This window comes from Schistocerca cancellata, chromosome 1 (genome assembly GCF_023864275.1).
Source record: "Schistocerca cancellata isolate TAMUIC-IGC-003103 chromosome 1, iqSchCanc2.1, whole genome shotgun sequence".
NCBI lineage: Eukaryota > Metazoa > Arthropoda > Insecta > Orthoptera > Acrididae > Schistocerca > Schistocerca cancellata.
The window spans coordinates 255,325,381-255,349,807 of NC_064626.1; the positions used below are offsets into that span (position 1 = coordinate 255,325,381).

Sequence of the window (24,427 nt, forward strand, 5' to 3'; positions counted from 1 at the left end):
TATGTATGTTCACTTTTAAAGTGCTTTATTCACCCGTAAATTTTTCATTCAGAAAACATCTATAACCAAGCTGCCACTATTTCCTGTTGATAGTTTGGGCAGCTTTAGCCCTTTCAGAACACAAAAAATGAATCACCCTCCTCATTTCGTCCCTGTTACATAAAGACAATGGGGCACTCATAATAAAATGCTCTGAAATCACTACCAATACAACTATTCACTGAACCAACGCTATTAGTGTACAAGAACGACCGAGAGGTTAAAGTACGTCTTTTCTGAGTCATCTTGTCAGTCTAGGCTCAGACGAAACAAATTTCCTTGTTTTAGTGACTTTTTATATAAAGACGTCAAGTGAAAAACAATAATGCTTCGCGAAATTCAGTCATGTCAACAATCATCTGACGAGTAGAGCGCTGTACCTAGATGCAAATTTCAAGGTAAAATATTTAAATAAACATACAGCCCACACAATAGTTGGATATGAACGTTATAGACTTTGCGAAACATCCCTGTTCGTCGCTTGACATCGTCATGTTTGTAGTGATCCCCTTCAAACACAACAGCCGTAAAGACAGCTGGGCGCTAACATTAACGATTTTATACAAATCATCTTGTTTAGACACTAGTGAACAGCATGTACGAATTTTACAAAATGCATTACATTGTGCTGTCTGTGATAATGACCGGTTTCGGTCTTAAACCATCCTCATTGGGAGCTGTGCAACATTTATTACAAAGTGGAAAATGTGACAAAGCAAAACGAAATAAGATCACAACTGAAGAAACCCGTTGAATCAATGGAAATACTCACAAAACGTATCGCAGATTTAATACGTCATACATGCTTTGACATATGTTGCTTCTGAAAACCATGTTTTCCAATATAAATGAAAAATCCTAGCAGTACCAAATAAACAAAAGTATAATATGTAGATGAAAAGCACCAAATTTTTTTAAAGAAACATTGTTTGTGTTTGGACTGTTACGTATTTGTTATAAGAAAACGTCATCCAATCTCTATACAGTCACGAAATGTAATTGAAATTCCATTTATCATACAGATAAAAATTCAAAAGTCAAACAAAACATATGTGTAAAATTCATCTAAAATGTTACACATGAGTTGGAAGAATATGTCATCCAATGTCTACACAACCACAAAATGTAACTGAAATTCCACTTATGAGTTAGTAGAATATGACATCGAATGTCTACACAATCACAAAATGTAATTGATTTTTCATTTATCATACAGCCAAAAATTAATAAAGAGATATGGTAAAATACAAACTCAAAGTAAAATATATATGTAAAAGAGCCCTGTAGGCTCAGAAACCAGAAATTTGGCAATGTCAAGCGGAGGGGAGGTGGGGAGCGAGTACACAGATGAAATTAACAAGGGAGGACATAACTGAGCAGAATTGTAGTTTAAGAAGGTCCACTGAAATATTTGAAACCGTAAATGAAATTATGTAAGGAACTTTTGTTTTTGAGTTTCAGCTGCTCATTGAGAACTTTTTGTGAACGAATAATATTATTTGCAAAAACCTTTATTTCTAGTAGAAAGACCATCACACCTTTTTTAGCTCTATGCAATATTTCCACCTGGTCAGCAATTATATCCAATGTATGATTGTGTGATCTTACGTGTTTACTTAATGCAGAGGTACTATTTGGATACGAATGCTTTTAAACCTAATTCTTAATTTCCTTCCAGTGTGGCCAATATACATTTTGTCACTTCACAGACAGCTCATTTTGTACTCACCTGACTGATGGTACACTGATTCTCTATGAACATTGCAGTGTAATTTTTGCCCTAGATTATCTTCCGTTTGAAATGAAATTACAGTGCTATTTTTTGGAATGAATAATTGATTTTATGAGATACTTTTCCACAGTATGGAGTTTTAGTATATCTCAAATTTGGCCTATCTTTTCCCAAGTGATTTCTTATCTACCTAACTTCTTTTTAGCTTTCACTTTCTTGAAATATAATTCCTGTACTAATTCAGGGTCGTAACCAGTCTTGGTTTCAATGTATTTTAGGATAATTAGATCTTTGCTTACGATTTGACAAATGGCAATCTTAGAACTTTTTTCAGCACAGAGTTGAAAAAGGCGAGTTTGCATGTAATGTGGTGGCATGACTGGTTACTGATTATTACATCAATGGTTTTAGACTTTTTTACGCTGCACTCCGCATAGAACCTAACTAACACAGGCATAAAGCATTCCCTAACAAGAACGTTAAATGATAAATCCACTGAAGAAATTACTCCTACAATTCACATTTAATATCCAAAAGGCTGAAATAAAAATGGTTAAATACTACACACTAAATAAAACACCTCCATGCGCAGACTGTCTAGATACACGTCTATTCTCACACAGTTATTCCAGCAAAGTGCCTCTAGTTCAAACCGCACACTAACCGGTTTCTCTAATCCTGTAGTGAAGAATACACTCCAAAGGTGCCTACGACAGTGACTTGCCAAACTAACTCTGTCAATCCTATATACATCTTCCGTAATGACGAGACTACACATTTTTACCTTTCCAACTGAGCTACAACAATTGGCAAGACTAAAAGTAGCAGGCAACAGATGCTGGTTGATACGTGATTCCTTAATCGTACCACACTTACACACCATATCTTAATTACCATAAAAGAGAAAGCGGGATGGAATCATGGCTGGTAGTCACAATTTATAATTAAGACAGTTTAAAAAATAGACAAATACAAATTTTGGACGAGCCACTAGATAAAACTTTGCAAATACAGTTAGAAACCCAACGTACTCAGTCTCTAACAAACAATTACAAATTAAGAGAACAGAGTTACTGACAAACTTGAGAACTTCAAACTTCCATATAGGACTTATCTCAAAATGGATATAATGAGAACAATTACAGGTAAAGGTTGACTTAACACTTGAACACTAGTGCCAAGCTAAGATGTCATTACAAAACATGGTAGAACCACTTAAAAACACTATAACAGAAACACTGATCTTTAAAAAATAAATGTTCACGTGCTCGGACGTGTTAGTAAAAAATTACTAGAAAAAGCCGTACAAGGAACGCAGCAGATACTATGCAGTTTAAAGTTTAGACCGTTGCCAGGCTCAAATATTTAAGAAAACAAGTTCATATACAAACAGCTTACATACAATATATGTATCTACCAGCTTAACCCGCCTTGACGAAAGGAAGATAATTACTAAACTTTGCAAGGCGATATATGAACAACTCCGGTAGAGGTCAGGTTCTTAAACACTGCCAGGCCTAGACCTCGGATGATATTTCTCTCTCCGCCAAGGCACTGGCACAATAAAAAGTTTCTGCGCGAATCACAAAGACATTCCAATAACTCTGAAAGATAGAAACAGTCGGCAGAACCTTTGATTCACACATGGACAGTCATTTGATTGTAAGAGACAAAAAACAGTAGTAAAACTTCTGAGAAAATTTTCAAATAACGGCCACCATTTAACTAGGGCAACTGAACTCTTCCACACCGTCTTAAGGCTCGACTATGAAAGTCTCACCATGATAATAAAGTTTAAAATCTCTGAGTGCGTCGGTGAGCAAGCACAATCACGATGACTTACTCCACATCAGGTACACAATACGAGGAAGCGTGTTCCATAGCTTCACTGCTTCTCTTCAAATTTTGTTCCCAGAGAAGTCACAGAACTTGTATCTCCAAGCTGCCCATGTCAGCAAAACGCCCAACCGATTTCACACCACAACGTGTAATGGTCATCATGCTCATTCGGCAGCCGTTGACCCTCTTGTCCCCGCGAATGTCACGAGATCTCGAGGGCTACCAAGCGAAAGGCTAACAACCAACTCGCTTCGTCCCCCAACCCTGAAGATAAGACACGTGAAAGCAAAGATAACTTAGCTCAGTCACAATCGATCTCAACGATACATGAACAAAATAACACTGGCGCCAGGTCGCCACGGCTCACTGGTTACTCTCAAGAAAACTCACATTCACTCGCATCAATTATGCAACATGTTAAATGATAAGACAAGGATATGGGGAGGACACTGGTGCATAATTACGAATGATAATAAAGCGAATAAAATGACCCACTTCCTCTCTTCGCAAAAAGGTTGCGAGTGGTAGATCAAAACAACAGTCAAACAATAGTAGAAAGCTACATGAAATGGATCTAACAGACAATCTCATCACAGTACAATGGCTGATGAAAAAAGAATGAAGCATACAGAAGAGATGGTAGTACGTCAGTATAAACCTATATGTGTACACAAAATGGTCAGGCATGTAAATTTTTAGAATTGTAATTCCTAGTAACAGGTAGAACAGCCACGGCACCGTGTGAACAGTTTGAAAAGTTGAGTGATCACTGTGCAGGAGACGCCTTCTAAGAGATAGTATTGTCAGCGCCAAACAGAGTTTGACAGGGGCCTCATTGGGGGTCTCTGTTTGGCTGAGTGCTTGAATTGTGCAATATCCAGAACTGTGAGGGTTTCAGATGTGTCAGTGGCAAAATGATGGACTGCATGGGAACGTATGGGGAAGCGTATATTTCAACGTGGTACCCCTACACATCCGAGAACAAGTAATGGCGTGACGGAAACATTTTATATCTTTTCAATTCAATAAACTTTACCAACAGCCGTACACTTTAAGATATTTTATTTCATTCTGAAAGCAACCAGTTTCGGCAATTCATTTTGCCATCTTCAGGCCCCATACGCTTTTTTCAAATCAACGAATTTGTTGTATAGTGCCATATCGTGAATTGCAATCGTTCATCTGATTCATACGAAAGAATGACAGAAACTCACATTTTATATCATCTCTCGCTATCAGTCTGAGACTAGAGGAAGCCAGAGTATGGAATTGCCGTCGCATGTGTAGGCTACCGTTGACACCACAAAATAAACAGCTGAATTTTTAGTGATTCTTTGACCGGGAAGCACAGGCTGCTGATGACTGGTATCACATTACGTTCAGTGATGAACCGCATTTGGCATTACCCCAGATGTCCCAGATGATCACCATTAGCATGTATGACTGCGACCTCTGGAGAGGTCACATTCTTAGAGAAGTTCATTGGCGCCGTCGACTATGATCTTAGATCGCAACTGTTAGTGATTCAGGAAAATCTGATGGCACAATGGTGTGTGACAGACATCACGTGCCCTCATTTGTTACGTCTCATGTGACAGTACTGTGGTGCGACTTTTCAACAAGACAATGCTCGTCCACAAATGACATGTGTCTCTATGAATGTGCACGGTGGTGAGGTACTCTTATGTTCAGTAGGATCCCCAGATCTGTTCCCGATGGAACTTGTGTGGGATTTCCTATGTCAGCTCCATCCAAGTGCCATTAGCCTTGACACCAACAAACAGTTACAACAGTTGTGAGTCACCCCACCACAGCACGACGGCCTTACAACAACTACCCTAGCCAAATCAGTGGATGCATCCAGGCCAGAGAGAGGTGCTACATAGTACTGTAACTGGACTCATATTGCCGAGTTCTTTATAAATTCGACTCGATATTATAATCACTGAAATAACATGACATATCCTTTAAAACTGAGAAATTTCATATAGTTTCCTCATTCCTTTGTGTGTGCCTCACTTCTTTGGTCAAACGGGGAGCTTAGCAGTTGCTTCAATTATTCACTTGCTCGTTATGTGTATGTGTGTGCGTGTGTGTGTGTGTGTGTGTGTGTGTATGTATGTATGTGAACCGAAGGGTCTGGGAATGGGCCAGATTGTGGGTAATCACAGCTAACTCTTACTGACTGAGTTTTCTTTTCCAGGGACTTGAACAACCAAAGGTGTACAGACTGCATGTTTTGTCCGAGGTCCGCAACCGTTTTGCTAAGACACTGATTACTAGCAGGGTCGGCAACCCTGCGAGTCAAGCGCAGGAAATATTTTTTGACGCTGTGTTGCCTGAGAAAGCCTTCATCTCCCGCTTCGTCATGTGAGTACGCAGAGACATGGGCAAGCATTAGCGACTGTGTGCTGCATGCATTTCTGCCACATAATGTACTCTACTTTCATACCGATGAACTATTATGAAATATGCACTAAGTTTACTCATATAACAATGAAACACTGAATAATTATTTTACTTTCTTAGATAATATGCAACACTGTGTTCAACAAGTCGAGTACTTCCCCTAAGAGTTGACAAGCGCGTCCCGTGTTTCAGCAGAAAGTCACATTTTCGTTTTTGCACTTCGCCGAGTCAACAAAACATATTGCTCACCGTGTATTTAGTGGGATGTCAAGTGTCAGCAGCAAACGTCAGTTCATAACCTGTTAGAAACAAAAAAATTATGATGATAAAGTTAATGTGTCCATGCGATAGAATGCTCCATTAGCGGTCCAATGCGATATTTAGTTTAACGGTATGTGTTAACATGGACAACAAAACACCAAGAGAATCCAGTAAATCAACAGGAACTGAGCAGCGCTGATGTATGGCAGTATCTTACACATTGTCTGGAACACGAGAAGAGGCAAGTAGTGCTAACAGGACTAAAACACCACGCCATTCTACGAAAAACATCATGATATGGACCGGCCTGTATTAATACTGTTACTGCGTAGGTTAGTCTCGATCAGAGTCTAATGCAGTCGATAACAACAACAATGAAAGACCGATAGCCATTGTTTGCCACAGTCTCCTTGCCAGACTTCTCAACATCACGTGGCGGCAGGTGCCGCAGTTCTACCACCATGTAAAAGCGCTGGTCAGTAGAATAAGGCGGAATGGCTGTTCTTCGCGTTTATGTACTTTGGTTGTATACAACGCTAAATCGAACATCGTACTAGACTAATCTGAAACCACTATATCGAATGTGCACTTAAAATTTCACCTTAAAAATATTTTTCTGTAACGGTACATAATGCGTCGAGACTTGACGTCCCATGGGACACGTGAGGATCATTATTTATTCGGGAAGGTCCAGTCTATACGTCGAAGAAACGAAATCGCAAGTATCTACCTAAACTCCATAGATAATGGGCCCTGTGATTTTTTTTTTTTTTTTTTTTTTTGAGATGGCGCTGTTCATGTTGCGTCACAGTATTTTTCTGGTTAAATCCGTTGTTATGAGATAATTTCACTACAGGAAGATGTTGCGTGTGATGACAGCTACTAGCGTACTTACTGAATTCATGATTTGCATTTACCACAGCAACTTTCAACAAGAAGAAACAACTGAAAAATCACATTACGTCAAATTACGGTCTATTGGCATGTGCCGAAATGGTTTCCATCCAAATTTTCTACGATGCTCTTGAGTATCGTGTTTGAGTGGCCATGCTAATTTTTCCCTGAATTTCCTAAAACCTTTCTTACATGGACAAATTAGATATTCTTTCTCATTCTTACGACATCAATGTTTGTGTTTCATCTCTAATGACCTCGCCATCAACGAGCCTCTAATTCCTAATCTTCCACCATTCTTTCATAGTTTTCGGTTTCCTCTCAAATGTAAGCAGTCATCACTAAGTGACTGGTGAACCATTTTTGGCATTTTCTAAACTTTTCCATCATTGTTGTATCATTAATTAAACTTTTCTCGTTTACAAAGTTGACGATTGATGCCTGCTGAGACCTTACTGTTGGAGTTTCTAATGTTCCATATATTTCAGAAATCACAAATATTGGGAAACAAAAGCTACTGACCTATATAGCTGTGATGGGTAAAGGAATCCAACGTAGCTACCATACTTTTTATGCAGCTCACTACCTCCCAATTAGTACATGACTCGCCAGAGCTGACTCTCATATCAATATCCTCAGGTCCATTACGTAGAAGAAATAATTATCAGAACAACAGCTATTGTATTACACTTTAAACTATTTAAAAATATAATTGTTAGTCATAGTGGAAATTTAATATTTATTTCAGAGAGAAAATATTTGTGTAGATTAATAGAGTACATATATTAGATCAATGTTGAGACACGTTTCTGTGTTTCATTCGACTTCTGCTCAACTAATTTGCTCTACACCTGTGTTGCATAACAGACTCATTTGTGGGGAACGATAGGGTGCTCCATAAGAGCGAGAAACAGTCTCCCATATCTGAGAATTAATGTACTGTTGAATTGAGAAAGAAAACTCATAAAATTTCAGAGTGATTAAAACTGCACATGGGCAAAAATATAAAGTTCCATTTCTAAGGTATCTTTCTACAAAATTAGCTACCTGATCACAGTACAAGGCTTTCTCTAAAGTTTTAATCTACCAAAATGTCTATTAGGTTCTTTCAGCTGACATGGGCGGCGAGGAGCGGAGGTTGCTGAATATTATTTTTATTGCAAATGTCACAAAGAATGTTGGGGGGAACGGCTTAAAAGAACATAATGTATATTTGGGAACATAATGCTTCAACAATACCCGCTGAAACGGAATCACTTGCAACCAGTTACTTTCAATATAACAGTGGGAAATAAAAAATAAACACCGATAAAAACGTGATACAAAAACATGGTGGTTACATGGGTCATTGTGGGCGGAGTACGAATCATGTATGCATACAGAACGTAAACGGAGAGCTTTTTTTTGCGTGCAAAAGCCGTAGTCAGTCTGACAACACATTTAATATAGTTCACCAGGGTTCCTGCTTTTGCACCAAACTCTTCGTCTCAGAGTCCTAATTATTTGTTGTGTGTATTAGAATCTCTGTTTTCCTCTACTACGATGGAAGTTATTTCCGTCTTAGTAAATATCCCATCGTACTCTAATTCTTCAACTTAGCTTTTTTCCGCATTTTACTTTCCTCGACGTTTCTACGGAGACCCATCTAATTTTCATCTCAACAATCAGTCTTCCTGTGAAACAATATATCACAAACCTCTCAGATTTTATTTATTTCTGGGCGAGCCCATAACAACTACACTGCGCAACAGAGTAAAATGTCCACTTTTTCGAAAGCTCGTAATAGTCTCCCATTGCACAGCTTAAGTTCGAAATTGGGCTCAAGGGAGACTACAGCATTCCTTTGTAAAAGTGCAAAAGCGTGGCGCCCTACGAGTGCACTCTCTGGCTATGCGACGCTTCAAACAGCAAAGTGGCGATACTGGCGAAAAAAAGGCCACAGTTCAGAAGTTCATGTGAGCTGTACGGTAGGTTAATGTTGTCGCATTGGAACCAAAATTGACCACAGCTCCGCTCAACGCAACCGTGGACGTGTCTCACTATGGAAAGGTCGTCACACCCACTCTTACCCATACTTCACCCTTTCTTTTGAAGCCTCTGCGACGGAAGTGAGAACCACGATACCACGCTGTTTTCTCATTAACGGTCGAAGAAAACATTTCAGACTCATCGGCGCTGAGAATAAACACGAAAAGACCATATGGACTGCCATGAAGGGCTTCAATGAAACCATTCGTTTCCATAGGTCGTTGCCTCCCTCACATTTTATGGTCGAAAATGGCGGTTCACTGCTGCGATGGGCAACGAAAAGTCGTTCTTGACAAATTTGGCCACCGCTGCCACTCCATGGGCGTTTCAACCCTACTCTAAGGACATCGCGGATTAGAACCATCTAACGTAATGTCATCCGTTTGGAGTTTAGCGACACAGCAATTTTTGCTGTACAGTACATGGTGGAACAACTAGGAGCCGTCAAAAACCACTCAAACCATTTGATCGTGAGCTGAATCAGGAAGATGTTTTAATACTTTTTCATCACTCGTTTTTTGGGTCCTCTTGTGCTGTGGTCGCGGGAGGGATCGGTTTTGGCACGTGCGTGAATAAAATGACAAAGTATCCCTCTAAGACAACCCAGTTCGGCAACAACCTCTGTAACGCTTTTGCACTTTTGTCGTGCACGTTCAAAATGTACCTATCTGTAACGTTGACACCAATTCAGGTTCGAATCCTGCCTCGGTCATGGATGTGTGAGTTGTCCTTAGGTTAGTGAGGTTTAATTAGTTCAAAGTTCTAGGCGACTGATGACCTCAGAAGTTAAGTCGCATAGTGCTCAGAGCCATTTGAACCAATTCAGGTTCGCAGCTGCTCTAGCACGTGAAGATAGGGAAACTCCACCTAACAGTGTTGAAGGAGTTGGGGAACCCTCAGGCGCTAGAGCAGACGCTAGGCTGAATTGGTGTCGAATTTTCTAAAAACCTCATTTTTAACACGCTCAGGAAAGATGCGTGGGTTGCACCGAAATACACTCCTGGAAATTGAAATAAGAACACCGTGAATTCATTGTCCCAGGAAGGGGAAACTTTATTGACACATTCCTGGGGTCAGATACATAACATGATCACACTGACAGAACCACAAGCACATAGACACAGGCAACAGAGCATGCACAATGTCGGCACTAGTACAGTGTATATCCACCTTTCGCAGCAATGCAAGCTGCTATTCTCCCACGGAGACGATCGTAGAGATGCTGGATGTAGTCCTGTGGAACGGCTTGCCATGCCATTTCCACCTGGCGCCTCAGTTGGACCAGCGTTCGTGCTGGACGTGCAGACCGCGTGAGACGACGCTTCATCCAGTCCCAAACATGCTCAATGGGGGACAGATCCGGAGATCTTGCTGGCCAGGGTAGTTGACTTACACCTTCTAGAGCACGTTGGGTGGCACGGGATACATGCGGACGTGCATTGTCCTGTTGGAACAGCAAGTTCCCTTGCCGGTCTAGGAATGGTAGAACGATGGGTTCGATGACGGTTTGGATGTACCGTTCACTATTCAGTGTCCCCTCGACGATCACCAGTGGTGTACGGCCAGTGTAGGAGATCGCTTCCCACACCATGATGCCAGGTGTTGGCCCTGTGTGCCTCGGTCGTATGCAGTACTGATTGTGGCGCTCACCTGCACGGCGCCAAACACGCATACGACCATCATTGGCACCAAGGCAGAAGCGACTCACATCGCTGAAGACGACACGTCTCCATTCGTCCCTCCATTCACGCCTGTCGCGACGCCACTGGAGGCGGGCTGCACGATGTTGGGGCGTGAGCGGAAGACGGCCTAACGGTGTGCAGGACCGTAGCCCAGCTTCATGGAGACGGTTGCGAATGGTCCTCGCCGATACCCCAGGAGCAACAGTGTCCCTAATTTGCTGGGAAGTGGCGGTGCGGTCCCCTACGGCACTGCGTAGGATCCTACGGTCTTGGCGTGCATCCGTGCGTCGCTGCGGTCCGGTCCCAGGTCGACGGGCACGTGCACCTTCCGCCGACCACTGGCGACAACATCAATGTACTGTGGAGACCTCACGCCCCACGTGTTGAGCAATTCGGCGGTACGTCCACCCGGCCTCCCGCATGCCCTTCTATACGCCCTCGCTCAAAGTCCGTCAACTGCACATACGGTTCACGTCCACGCTGTCGCGGCATGCTACCAGTGTTAAAGACTGCGATGGAGCTCCGTATGCCACGGCAAACTGGCTGACACTGACGGCGGCGGTGCACAAATGCTGCGCAGCTAGCGCCATTCGACGGCCAACATCGCGGTTCCTGGTGTGTCCGCTGTGCCGTGCGTGTGATCATTGCTTGTACAGCCCTCTCGCAGTGTCCGGAGCAAGTATGGTGGGTCTGACACACCGGTGTCAATGTGTTTTTTTTTCCATTTCCAGGAGTGTAGTACTGATTTGTTATGTATAGCCTATAAATTTTTAGTGCTATTTGACACATTACAGCTTGGCCATACATTGTTACATTTAGTTGCTGTTAGTTACCTACAGATAGTGCCATTTAAACAGCTGCTAACAGTCAGCCTTTTACTGTTGGTATATTTGTTACATAGAGGTAGTTCTGTAAATTTCTTTAGTTGATCATCAGTAGTGACAAGTTATTAGACATTTACAGTTTTAAGTAGGGCAGTATTTCCAGTTCAGAGTGTTTAACCACTTACATTACTGTGTATATAGCCGTTTATTATTGCAGATACTAAGCCATCTACTACTGTATTTTTGCTACAGGTGGTTTGGTATATGTAAACAATGACATACAGACATTCTATTCTTAAAGTTACAGATGCTCTACCTTACAGTTTCAAGTAGTGTTTACGACTAATAAGCATCTTTAGCCATTCACGACCAGGTAGTCAAATCTGTTATACGTATGTCATACAACTTATGTGAATGTCGCTAGTTGTATTTACTTAACGAAGCGTATTTAAGACTTTGTATAGATTTCTGAACTAGTAATTCCACTGTAACAAAAGTATACAATGATGCCCACATTTCCTTTCTTCTGTAGCTATTTTTGTCTCTTTGTGTTATCTCCTTCAAATGGTTCAAGTGACTCTGAGCACTATGGGACTCAACATCTTAGGTCATAAGTCCCCTACAACTTAGAACTACTTAAACCTAACTAACCTAAGAACATCACACACACCCATGCCCGAGGCAGGATTCGAACCTGCGACCGTAGCAGTCCCGCGGTTCCGGACTGCAGCGCCAGAACCACTAGACCACCGCGGCCGGCTGTTATCTCCTTACTGGGCATTGTTTCTCCCTTTACTGCAGTTATTGCTTCTCACACCTTGGTGCATCCCGCGCTATTGGCGTCTCTACACCAAATCAGGGATACATTCTGAAACGTCGGTACCATAAAATTGGTATAAATGCCGCTAGTTACATTTCCTTCACGAAACGTACTTGCGACCTGCATACATTCCAGTAATAGTTGTTTCAGCATAACAGATTTTGTGCCCACGCTTTTTTTCCTAGAATTGTCTCCCCACATACTCTAGCTACAGGGTCGCTCCCCAAGATGCGCTTCCCACTTTGTTTTAGCAGACAGGTTCCCTGCTAGTATGCTACTGATCTCACTACAGCTGTCTGGATATTAGTTCCCGAATTTCCATATCAATATCACAACTTTTCGTTGATATTAACTTATTTTATCATTAGGTTTTTACGTATTACTTATTACACTGTTTATGAGCACTTACATTTTGACTACTATAGTAGTGTAAAATTTTGTTTTATTATTTTATCCTACTTTCACTAACACCCTGAGATCAACTTCAAAATATGCGTTTCATTATCTGATTAGCTTCAGTCCTGGCGTGATGTCTGCACTTGTTGTCCGGCTTCTTTATATGATTTTTATACAGGCACTATGAACCACATGTAAGCCTTTAGGAGCTCTTTTTTGTATTAATGAATCCATGATTGGAATACCTACTACACTTGTATTTTTTTAAAATCATAGCAATATTCCGCTTGCATCTTATTATTGACAGTCGCAAATAATGTGACCGTTATCTACAAAATTTTTAATTTTGTAATACTTTTCGTCATTATTTTTAATATTCTTATGTAACTTCTATTATTCGTAGTATATCTTTCGGTACAGTGCTCTGAAGAAAGGCACTAACTATCTGAAACCATTTAAGGAAATGAAGACTTTTTATGCAATTGGTTGCTGATTTTTCGACACATAAAACGTTTTTCATGATGCTGAAACTTTATTGAAAGAACAGTGAAAATGTATTATTTTTGTGTAAATATTTGAGGGGGGGGGGGAGCAGAGATGGGTTACAGAGAGAAAAAACTTTCGAAAAAATTTGTAAATATGTGTAAAGTTCGTTGGAAGTCACTGAGTGCTCTCATTCGCAAGTACTCTATGTATACAGGGTGTTATAAAAAGGTACGGCCAAACTTTCAGGAAACATTCCTCACACACAAATAAATAAAAGATGTTATGTGGACATGTGCCCCGAAACGCTTAATTTCCATGTTAGAGCTCATTTATTTTCGTCAGTATGTATTGTACTTCCTCGATTCACAGCCAGTTGGACCAATTGAAGGAAGGTAATGTTCACGTCGGTGCTTGTGTTAACATGCGACTCATTGCTCTACAGTACTAGCATCAAGCACATCAGTACGTAGCATCAACAGGTTAGTGTTCACCACGAACGTGGTTTTGCAGTTTACAAATGCGGAGTTGGCAGATGCCCATTTGATGTATGGATTAGCACGGGGCAATAGCCGTGGCGCGGTACGTTTGTATCGAGACAGATTTCCAGAACGAAGGTGTCCCGACAGGAAGACGTTCGAAACAATTGATCGGCGTCTTAGGGAGCACGGAACATTCCAGCCTATGACTCGCGACTGAGGAAGACCTAGAACGACGAGGACACCTGAAATGGACGAGGCAATTCTTCGTGAAGTTGACGATAACCCTAATGTCAGCGTCAGAGAAGTTGCTGCTGTACAAAGTAACGTTGACCACGTCACTGTATAGAGAGTGCTACGGGAGAACCAGTTGTTTCCGTACCATGTACAGCGTGTGCAGGCACTATCAGCAGCTGATTGGCCTCCACGGGTACACTTCTGCGAATAGTTCATCCAACAATGTGTCAATCCTCATTTCAGTGCAAATGTTCTCTTTACGGATGAGGCTTCATTCCATCGTGATCAAATTGTAAATTTTCACAATCAACATGTGTGGGCTTGCGAGAATCCGCACGCAATTGTGCAATCACGTCATCAACACAGATTTACTGTGAACGTTTGGGCAGGCATTGTTGGTGATGTCTTGATTGGGCCTCATGTTCTTCCACCTACGCTGAATGGAGCACGTTATCATGATTTCATACGGGGTACTCTACCTGTGCTGCTAGAACATGTGCCTTTACAAGTACGACACAACATGTGGTTCATGCACGATGGAGCTCGTGCACATTTCAGTCGAAGTGTTCGTACGCTTCTCAACAACAGATTCGGTGACCGATGGATTGGTAGAAGCGGACCAATTCCATGGCCTCCACGCTCTCCTGACCTCAGCCCTCTTGACTTTCATTAATGGGGGCATTTGGAAGCTCTTGTCTACGCAACCCCGGTACCAAATGTAGAGTCTCTTCGTGCTCGTATTGTGGACGGCTGTGATACAATACGCCATTCTCCAAGGCTGCATCAGCGCATCAGGGATTCGATGTGACGAAGGGTGGATGCATGTATTCTCGCTAACGGAGGACATTTTGAACATTTCCTGTAACAAAGTGTTTGAAGTCACGCTTGTACGTTCTGTTGCTGGGTGTTTCCATTCCATGATTAATAAAGAGAAGTGAGCTCTAACATGGAAAGTAAGCGTTTCCGGACCCATGTCCACGTAACATATTTTCTTTCTTTGTGTGTGAGGAATGTTTCCTGAAAGTTTGGCCGTACCTTTTTGTAACACCCTGTATAATCTGGATAATTTGCGCGCATTGAATTAAGCTGTCTCGATATATGTGCCCAGTTCTTAACTATAATATTTGGCTTGTAGTGCTAAACATTTAAAGTAAGATCATACCTCTTAATGAGTGGATTATGACAGCATTTTTCATTTCTCAATTCGGTCAATAAATATTTATATGAAATATTGTAAATCATATTTTTGTTGCTCCCCGGAAACCGTTAAATAGACAACCTGCAACTGGTACTTTGCACCGTTTTAGCCGTCTAGTAATAAAGATTTCAGGGAACGAGGAGGGATGAGTGAACGCAATGAACAGAATTTCAACAATGATTACAAAAAAAAAAAAAAAACTGGATCTGACGGGACTGTAACGTATCAGTTTTGATGCCAGATGTCAAAGGACATACTAGACCACTGGCTTCCAGGGAAAGAAGACTGGGATTACTGTCCCGTCGATGAAAATGTCTTTAGACATGAAACACAAGCTCGGAATGGGGAAGGAAATCGGCCTTCCTGACATACGTATGGAGCAGCTTAAGAAAATCACGAAAAACCTGAATCTGGAAGCCCGGCAAGGAATTAGATCTCCCACATTCGCTAATGCGAGTTCGAAATCTTACGAGTACACCAACTCGTTCCGCACCTGCTCCCAGATGACAAAGATAAACATTTCTACAGCTGCACATCTGAAACTTCCTGACAGGCTAAAGCTGTGTGCCGGGCCGAGACTCGAACTCGGAACCTTTGCCTTTCGAAGGCGAGTGCCCCGCCGACTGCTCTATTGTTGCATTACAGAAAAAGCCACTTAAATACTGTCGCACTCAGTGTCTCAGGTGAGACCAGCGGGAACCATTTCCTGGGAAACGGGCAGCAAGTGAGGGGGAGCCGCAGGCCATGCTTCTTTTCAAACATCATTTTTGTACCTTCCTTTTTCGGTTGTGTAGTGATAGAAAGTTTGAACACCGTGACCTATGTAATCAAAATGTCCTCGGTCCCGCCACCTCTTAAAGTTTGATTAATTATCAGCACTGGCGAAGAAAACTTCTGGCCAATTGTAAGGGAAGGAGTAGAAGAAAAGGTTATGGGAGAATATGGGCTTTGGATAAGGAATGAGAGAGGGGAAAGACTAACTGGATTCTGCAAAACATTTCAGTTAGTAGTAGCGAATACTCTGTTCAAGAAGCAAAAGAGGAGGAGGTATATTCGGAATACCCAGGTGATACGGGATGATTTCAGGTAGATTACATCATGGTCAGACAGAGATTCCGAAAAAAGATACTGGATTGTAAGGCGTATCCAGGAGCAGACATAGACTCAGATCACAATATAGCAGTCATGAAGAGTTGGCTGAAGTTTAAGACATTGGTCAGGAAGAAACGATACGGAAAGAAGTGGGATACGGAAGTACTAAGGAATGACGAGATACGGTTGAATTTCTCTAAGGCTACAGATACAGCAATAAGGAATAGCTCAGTAGGCAGTACAGTTGAAGAGGAATGGCCATGTATAAAAAGGCCATCACAGAAGTTGCGAAGGAAAACATAGGTACAAAGAAGATGACTGCGAAGAAACCATGGGTAACAGAAGAAATACTTCAAATGAACGATGAAAGGAGGACGTACAAAAAGTTCCGGGAGACTCAGGAATACAGAAATACAATTCGCTAAAAACAAAGTAAATAGGAAGTGCAGGGAAGATAAGACGAAATGGCTGCAGGAAAAATGTGAAGACATCGAAAAAGAAATGATGGTCAGAAGGACAGACTCAGTGTACAGGAAAGTCAAAACAACCTTCGAAGACATTAAAAACAAGGGTGATAATATTAACAGTGCAACGGCAATTCCCGAGTTAAATTCAGAAGAGAGAGCGGATAGATAGAGATAATACATTGAAAGTCTCTATGAAGGGGAAGATTTGATTGATGTGATAGAAGAAGAAACAGGAGTCGATTTAGTTGAGATAGGGGATCCAGTATTCGAATCAGAATTTGAAAGAACTTTGGAGGACTTAAGATCAATTAAGGCAGAAGGGATATATAACATTCCATCATAATTTCCAAAATCATTGGGGGAAGTGGCAACAAAACGACTATTCACGTAGATGTGTAGAATGTTTGAGTCTGGCGACATACCATCTGCTTTCGGAAAAGCGTCATTCACACATTTCCGAAGACAGCAAGAGCTGACAAGTGTGAGGATTACCGCACAGTCAACTTAACAGCTTATGCGCGCAAGTTGCTTGCAAGAATAACATACAGAAGAATGGAAAAGAAAATTGAGGATGCTCTAGATGACAATCAGTTTGGCTTTAGGAAAGGTAAAGGCACGAGAGAGACAATTATGACGATGCGTTTAATAATGGAAGCAAGACGAAAGTAATATCAAGACACGTTGATAGGATTTGTCGACCTGGAAAAAGTGTTTGACAACGTAAAATGGTGCAAGATGTTCGAAATTCTGAGAAACGTAGGGATAGGTTATAGGGAGAGACGGGTCATATACAATATGTACAACAGCCAACAGGCAATAATAAAAGTGGACGACCAAGAACGAAGTTCTGGTATTAGAAAAGGTGTAAGAAAAGGATGTAACCTTCCGCCCCTAATGTTCAAGATGGATGCAATGATTGAAATAAAAGAAAAGTTCAGGAGTGGAATTAAAATTCGTGGTGAAAGGATATTAATGATACGATTCGCTGATGACATTGCTATCCTGAGTGAAAGTGAAGAAGAATTACATGATCTGCGGAACAGAATGAACAGTCTAATGTGTACAGAGTATAGATTGAGAGTAAATCGAAGAAAGGCTAAGGAAATGAAAAGTAGTAGAAATGAGCCCAGCGAGAAACTTAACATCGGGATTAATGGTCACGAAGTAGGTAATGGTAGGGATTTCTGCTACCTAGGCAGCAAAATAACCAATAACTGACGGAGCAAGGACGATATCAAAATCAAGCTAGCACTGGCAAAAAGGTCATTCCTGGCCAATAGAAGTCTAATAGTATCAATCACAGGCCTCATTTTGAGAAAGAAATTTCTGAGAATGTGCGTTTTAGAGCACAGCATTGTATGATAGTGAAATGTGAACTGTGGGAAAACCGGTACAGAAGAGAATCGAAGCATTTGACGTGTGATGCTACACACGAATGCTGAATACCAGGTGGACTGATAGGGCAATGAAAGGAGGTTCTGCGCAGAATTGGAGAGGAACAGAATATGTGAAAAATACTGACTAGGAGAAGGGACAGGATGATAGGACATCTGTTAAGACATCAGGTGGTACTAGAGGGAGCCGTAGAGATCAAAAACTGTAGAGGAATACATTCATCAAATAATTGAGGTCGTAGATTGCAAGTGCTCCTCTGAGATGAAGAAGTTAGCACAGGCGAGGAATTCGTGGCGGACCGCATTAAACCACTCAGAAGACAAGACTGACTAAAAAAAAAGAATGATAGACGTAATTGGAGGTAATGGTTTAAGTGGTGATTTCAATTACTGCCACGGTGTTGGGAATACAATATTATGAGTGCAGCGTCCACCAAAACCGCGGCACACACGGTTGTTCAAAAAGTAACACGGCCTTTTTGGAAAATGGCTAAGTTACAGTTCTTGAAAAGTGACTTCCATGACGCGGTTCACATATTTAATATGACTTTGCATGTTCTTAAATAAATGTTTTAACGTTTGATGCATTGCAGCAGTAGACTTTCCAGCTGCATCTTGGGAACAGGGTGAGCGTCAGTCTTACAAGCAACATCATTAATGTATACCTGCGACGGGTGGGGATAAATCAAGAGACCGAGGATGTGACAACCTCTTCGAAATCACTGGGATCGCTCATCGAAGAGAGCCATAGCGTTCTGGCAATATGAGCCGTAGCATTGTGCTGTTGAAACCACGTGTGCTGTGGTTAATGTTCACGAATAACATTGACGAACTATAGCACGATCTGTATGTAGCTCTGAGGTTAATAACGACACGAAATTAATTGTGTTTATGGCTTTCTTTCCAGAGAGATCCCATCTGGGATGTTCGGCCACTTGTGCTTTTCATTTGATGCCACTTCGGCGACTTGTGCGTCGATGATGATATGATGATGAGGACATCACACACACACAGTCACTAGCATAGAAAATTGTCGACCCGGTCGGTAATCGAGCCCGGTGCTCCGTGATCGAGAGTCAGTAACACTAGCCATCAGATCATGAGCAATTGACCACTGCTTCATAAAAGAATGTGGCGAAGCTTCGCGTACGTGACACTGCACACCACACAACTACTTTTTGTGCTTGCACAGTGGGACTATCCAGTTCTGTGGATTTTCAGTTGCCCAAATGCATTAAGTCTGTAGAATGACATATCCATGGAGCTGAAACCGTGCCTCGTCAGATGAAGAGGAATCATCGACTTCCTAACCATAAGGCGCAATGGATGAAATCAACCAATGACAGGAAACTACACATTTTCCATCGTATTTGGGTGACAACCCATAAGCAGCGTGCTTCTTCAGAGACTTGCGCACTGCCATGTGAGAATTATCAACAGAAAGACGAAGTTGGCTGGATAGAAAACGCACTTCATGGGACTCAATGAATACGCAGCTTCCCTTCTTTCTACCTTTCTGGTGTGAACTCACTCGGTTAACCACATTTTGTTGCACCTGCCGCATTTCCTGTCTCCTGGAACTTTGCTAACTGTCGTTTGATGGCAGTCTTATTAGCTACACCTTTAACATACTTTTCTGTGACGGTTCTGTGAGTTTAGGCATGACTGGCTTCTTGCACGTATTGAGTGAGACTGAATAGTCTCTGCTGTACCGCGTAGGGAATTTCTACTTCAGTTATTCATTCATCACAATTGCAAATAAAATAGAAACATTTCTCCACAAACCTGTGTTTTAAACCCTGTGGAACTACGATCCAGAGGAAACACTGATTAGTGCTGTATAATTGTATATCATCCATCCTAATCTCCCGTTATTCCTGTAATGACATGGAGACGCGCTCTTCCAGCGGGGCAATGTCCGCGTAGTGTGTGAGTTGACGTAACGGCAAGCTAGTGGGTCGTAACTAGGAGGACGGCGGTTCCAACCATCGTACGGCCATTCATATTGTTTCCCGTCGCTGTTGAAGTGCTTAAGGATTGCAAACTGTATTCCGTGTTTGTAATGTGCTTCTCGTTACGAGCCTTGTGACGCGAGTATATGTTATACTTACTGATATTTTATTTCTTTTCCGTTGAAAATTAGTACAATAGCTACTCTTTGCCTAAAAATTTCCTCGGAAACGATTTGAATTTCACAGTTACCATATTAAACAAGACGAAAAATCATCCAGCATACAAAAACCAGACAAGTCATTTCATACCTCTTCCTTTTTCAAGATGATTTTTGTGTGACTTCTGTGGTCACTAAAAGGTCCATAGCTTTGATTTTTTTAACCTACAATATACGGAATAAGTGAAACACATGAAGAGATCAGTAGAGGATTTTTACTGGAAAGTGGAGGTATTGCTTCTTCCCAAAAAAGTGAGCTAGTCCGTATGGTTCACGTTGGTCCGACAGCTAGTCCTGTGCACTGACAGTATACAGTCCATGCTCGGAACATTTGTTTACATTCCAGAGGAAAAGAGTAATTGTGAAGCCATTGCTACATCTGCCCAAGTCAGAATGGAATGTCCACTTTACGAATACTTTATTATAAACGAGAGGAAGTAGCTTCGGTGCGAGGCGTTGAGAAATGAGGATAAATTTGGCTTCTTAAACAGAATGGCTTCACTATTCTCACAGCAGCGGATAGAGAGCAAGCAGAACTGCCCACAAAAGGTGGACGTGAAGTGCCATTTGGGAATGGAATGGCTCGATATGAATGGAAACGGGCTTGGTAGCCGTGCCCTTGACTTCGTTTCATGACAGGCACCGGTCACTTCAACTATTTGTCTTTGTCTTTTGATCCGAGGTCGAATTTCACAGGCAGGTGGAGAAATGGAAGACACCTCCAATAGCCGGCCGGTGTGGCCGAGCGGTTCTAGGCGCTTCAGTCTGGAACCGCGCGACCGCTACGGTCACAAGTTCGAATCCTGCCTCGGGCATGGATGTGTGTAATGTCCTTAGGTTAGTTAGGTTTAAGTAGTTCTAAGTTCTAGGGGACTGATGACCTTAGCAGTTAAGTCCTATAGTGCTCAGAGCCAATTTTTGAACACCTCCAGTACACCGTAGACTTTCTTCCGAATCCATGTGGTTTCTAAACATAGAGGGAAAAGGAAACAGAGATTACGTTAGATCACTGAAAGTTTTTGTACTTTCGTTGCTCGCTCCGCATATTTTTTGTAATAATGACAACTTTCGTTAGAGTTTTCTATTCTTATTAGTTGTCTTATTATTTCTTCGAAAAAACGAGTGTAGAGCAAAGCTCATTGCCGGCAGTAAATGAGATCACGAGGGCGTAAGTACATAGTAGGTATTTTAAAAATTAACACAACTTGTTTCAGAAATGTAGTGTAAACAATGTTCCATTTAGTTAGCTAAGAGACACATCATCAATATCGCGAAGTAAAGACACAGATTTTGAGTCAGTTTGAATGGAGACTTAAACACAGCAGCAGGGCAATGTTGCAGATTTCACCACTTCCATAACTACGCTATGATGGCCACTTTCACTTTTCTACGGACATCTCCATATTCTAAAATAAATTTAACTTCCAAATTAAACAACCCTGATAATAATGATAAAGGATGACTGATTTCTTACGCTTGGTCGGATGGAAGAATGTTTGAAAGCACGAGCGTTACTTCAAACATGTCCCCAAGCTGTTCTTCTTAAACGCGTACATATGAACAAACACAGCCCCAGGAACATAGCTAGCCTTAAATTTAATACGTATGTGTCAATGAGCATACAACGGTGAAGTTGTGTGCTTAAAATGGATCACAATTCAGTGTGGAAGCGAGCAGCGTATTATAGAATGAGATTTTCACTCTGCACCAGAGTTACGCTAATATGAAACTTCCCGGCAGATTAAAACTGTGGCCAGACCGAGATTCGAACTCGGGACCTTTGCCTTTCGCGGGAAAGTGCTCTACCATCTTTTTTTTCTCCTTTCCTTAAACTTTATCTCGTTTTGTTCGTTCTATATGTTCGGGGCGGATTCCAGTGACACCCGTTCAGGTCCCTCGTTGACCCATTCACGCAGTTTTTTTGTTACAGAGGGCAGCTAACCCTCTGACCGAACACGCTGAGTTACCGTGACGTCATCATCTGAGCTACCGAAGCACGATTCGCGCGACGTCCTCACAGCTCTACTTCAGCCAGTAGGTAGGAGACGAGATACTAACAGAAGTAAAAGGCAAAGGTCCCGAGTGCGAATCTCGGTCCGGCACACAGTTTTAATCTTCCAGGAAGTTTCAGCGTATTATACTACGTGAATAAATTATTCGTTATTCGTAAACTTCGTGTATTTCTTCATTAAAATACCCTAAGTGACTACACAACAATAGTATAAGTAAATATCAGGCACACTTTGACTTTGAATTGGTGTTTCCTACATTCAGGGGCAGGATCAGTGACATCTGTCGTCGACCTTGACAATACACAAAATCCACCAATCAATAAAACCAATCATACAGTAACTGGAAATGAAAAACTCCTTTGCTCCCTTTCTCCTCCCCTCGCTCTGTCAGAAATGAAGCACAGCACAGTATAAGAAAAAAAGGTCCAATCAAAAAATTTAAGCTGTGTTAATGGGAAAATAAAAACGTTCTCCCCCTCTACTCCCCTCTCCCTATTCCCAACCACTGACAATGCAATACTGAAACGAAACAACCGAGCAAAAAAATCCAAGTTGATGGAAATAACGCAGTTCTCATTGTGAGAAATTAAACCTCACCACTCCTATCGCCATCCAATCACAGTGCATTATTACAAAAGAAACAATCAATACTGGACAATTTAAAAGCCTCCTCCCTCTCTTTCCAGTGACAGTGAAGTACTGAAAATGAAACAGCCAGTAGGGGGAACTAATTTAATTGTTCTATGTCACACTCTATCTTCCCTGTCCCTAACATGTCAGAGCACAGTATTTAAAAAACATAAAAATTACACCCAGTTGCGCTACTTCGTTTGCCAGTCAAGGATCATCAGCATTGCGTAAAAATGGTGCAAGAAGATGGTTCGGCGTTCAAAGAGTAACCTCCAAACTATATTTGTTTCTGTACGAAATTTAGCCAAAATTTACCTCCAACTCTGTAGAAGTCTACGTATTACCAAACATAAAATAAGCGTATGGCATCTTAGGCCGGTAGGCCTCATCCGAGGAAGTTCGGCTGCCAAGGACAAGTCTCATTTCAGGCGACGCCTCATTGGGCGAATTGCGCGCCACTGATGAGGACAACACAACAACAGAGAAAATCTCCAACCCGGCCGGAAATCGAACCCCGGCCCACTTGCATGGGAGGCGACCATCTTGCCAACCAGCTAAGCAGGCGGGCTATGTACCCACAAACTGCTATCCAACTTAAGCTAGTACGCTAATCTTTGACTAAACAGAACCTAATTTTAACAAAACTCTAATAATCTGATACAACTTTATATTAAAAGTGCAACTAAAGTACAACAGTTGTCTGGCCTATATATATACTGCATAAAGTATCAACTACCCTCCCTTTACTCCAATAATAATGTACTGCTCGTTTGTTCCCTAAGAACTGTAAACAAACTGCCTTAAAACATTTCCATGCATGCTTCTCATCACCTCGTTTGATTCCATCAAAGGTATGGTCTCCAAAAAGTTCTCGAATCTTTGGGCCTACGAAGATGCCCTCCTTTACTTTGGCATTACTTAAATAAGGGAACTTTTGCCTTGAGTACTTAAACGCGTCACCATCTGTGCTCATACCCTTAACAAAGGTTTTCATGAGACCATAGTTGATGAGCAAGGACGCGAGCAGAATCATTTTAGGGTCTACTAGAGGCTCACACTTAATGTTCTTTATACCTGGTTGAAGAGATTTTCTGGTGGGCCAGTCACGTTTACTATAATGAGATGCACACAAGTAAGACTAAGGACTATAATTAATCCATTGTTACTAGTTATTGTGACTTTGACAAACCATTATAACATTTGATTTTAAACTTAACATAAAAATCCGTACATACGAGGGTTGGAACTTAAATAGAAGCAACTATTTATTTACAGCTCATACAAGAGTTTACTGACCTTCAAAGTAGTCACCAGCTTTGTGTATAACCCGTTGCCAGCGAT

General features: G+C 41.5%; 1 protein-coding gene across 1 annotated transcript in view; it reads left to right on the forward strand.

The window, feature by feature from the left end:
- Window positions 1–24,427, forward strand: part of LOC126170653 (inter-alpha-trypsin inhibitor heavy chain H4-like) — a 191,703-nt gene that overhangs the window by 20,517 nt on the left and 146,759 nt on the right. Inside the window, exon 2 of the mRNA XM_049920743.1 lies at window positions 5,814–5,980. Within this exon, the coding sequence (XP_049776700.1) occupies window positions 5,814–5,980 (167 nt within the window). The remainder of the gene's footprint in view (window positions 1–5,813; window positions 5,981–24,427) is intronic.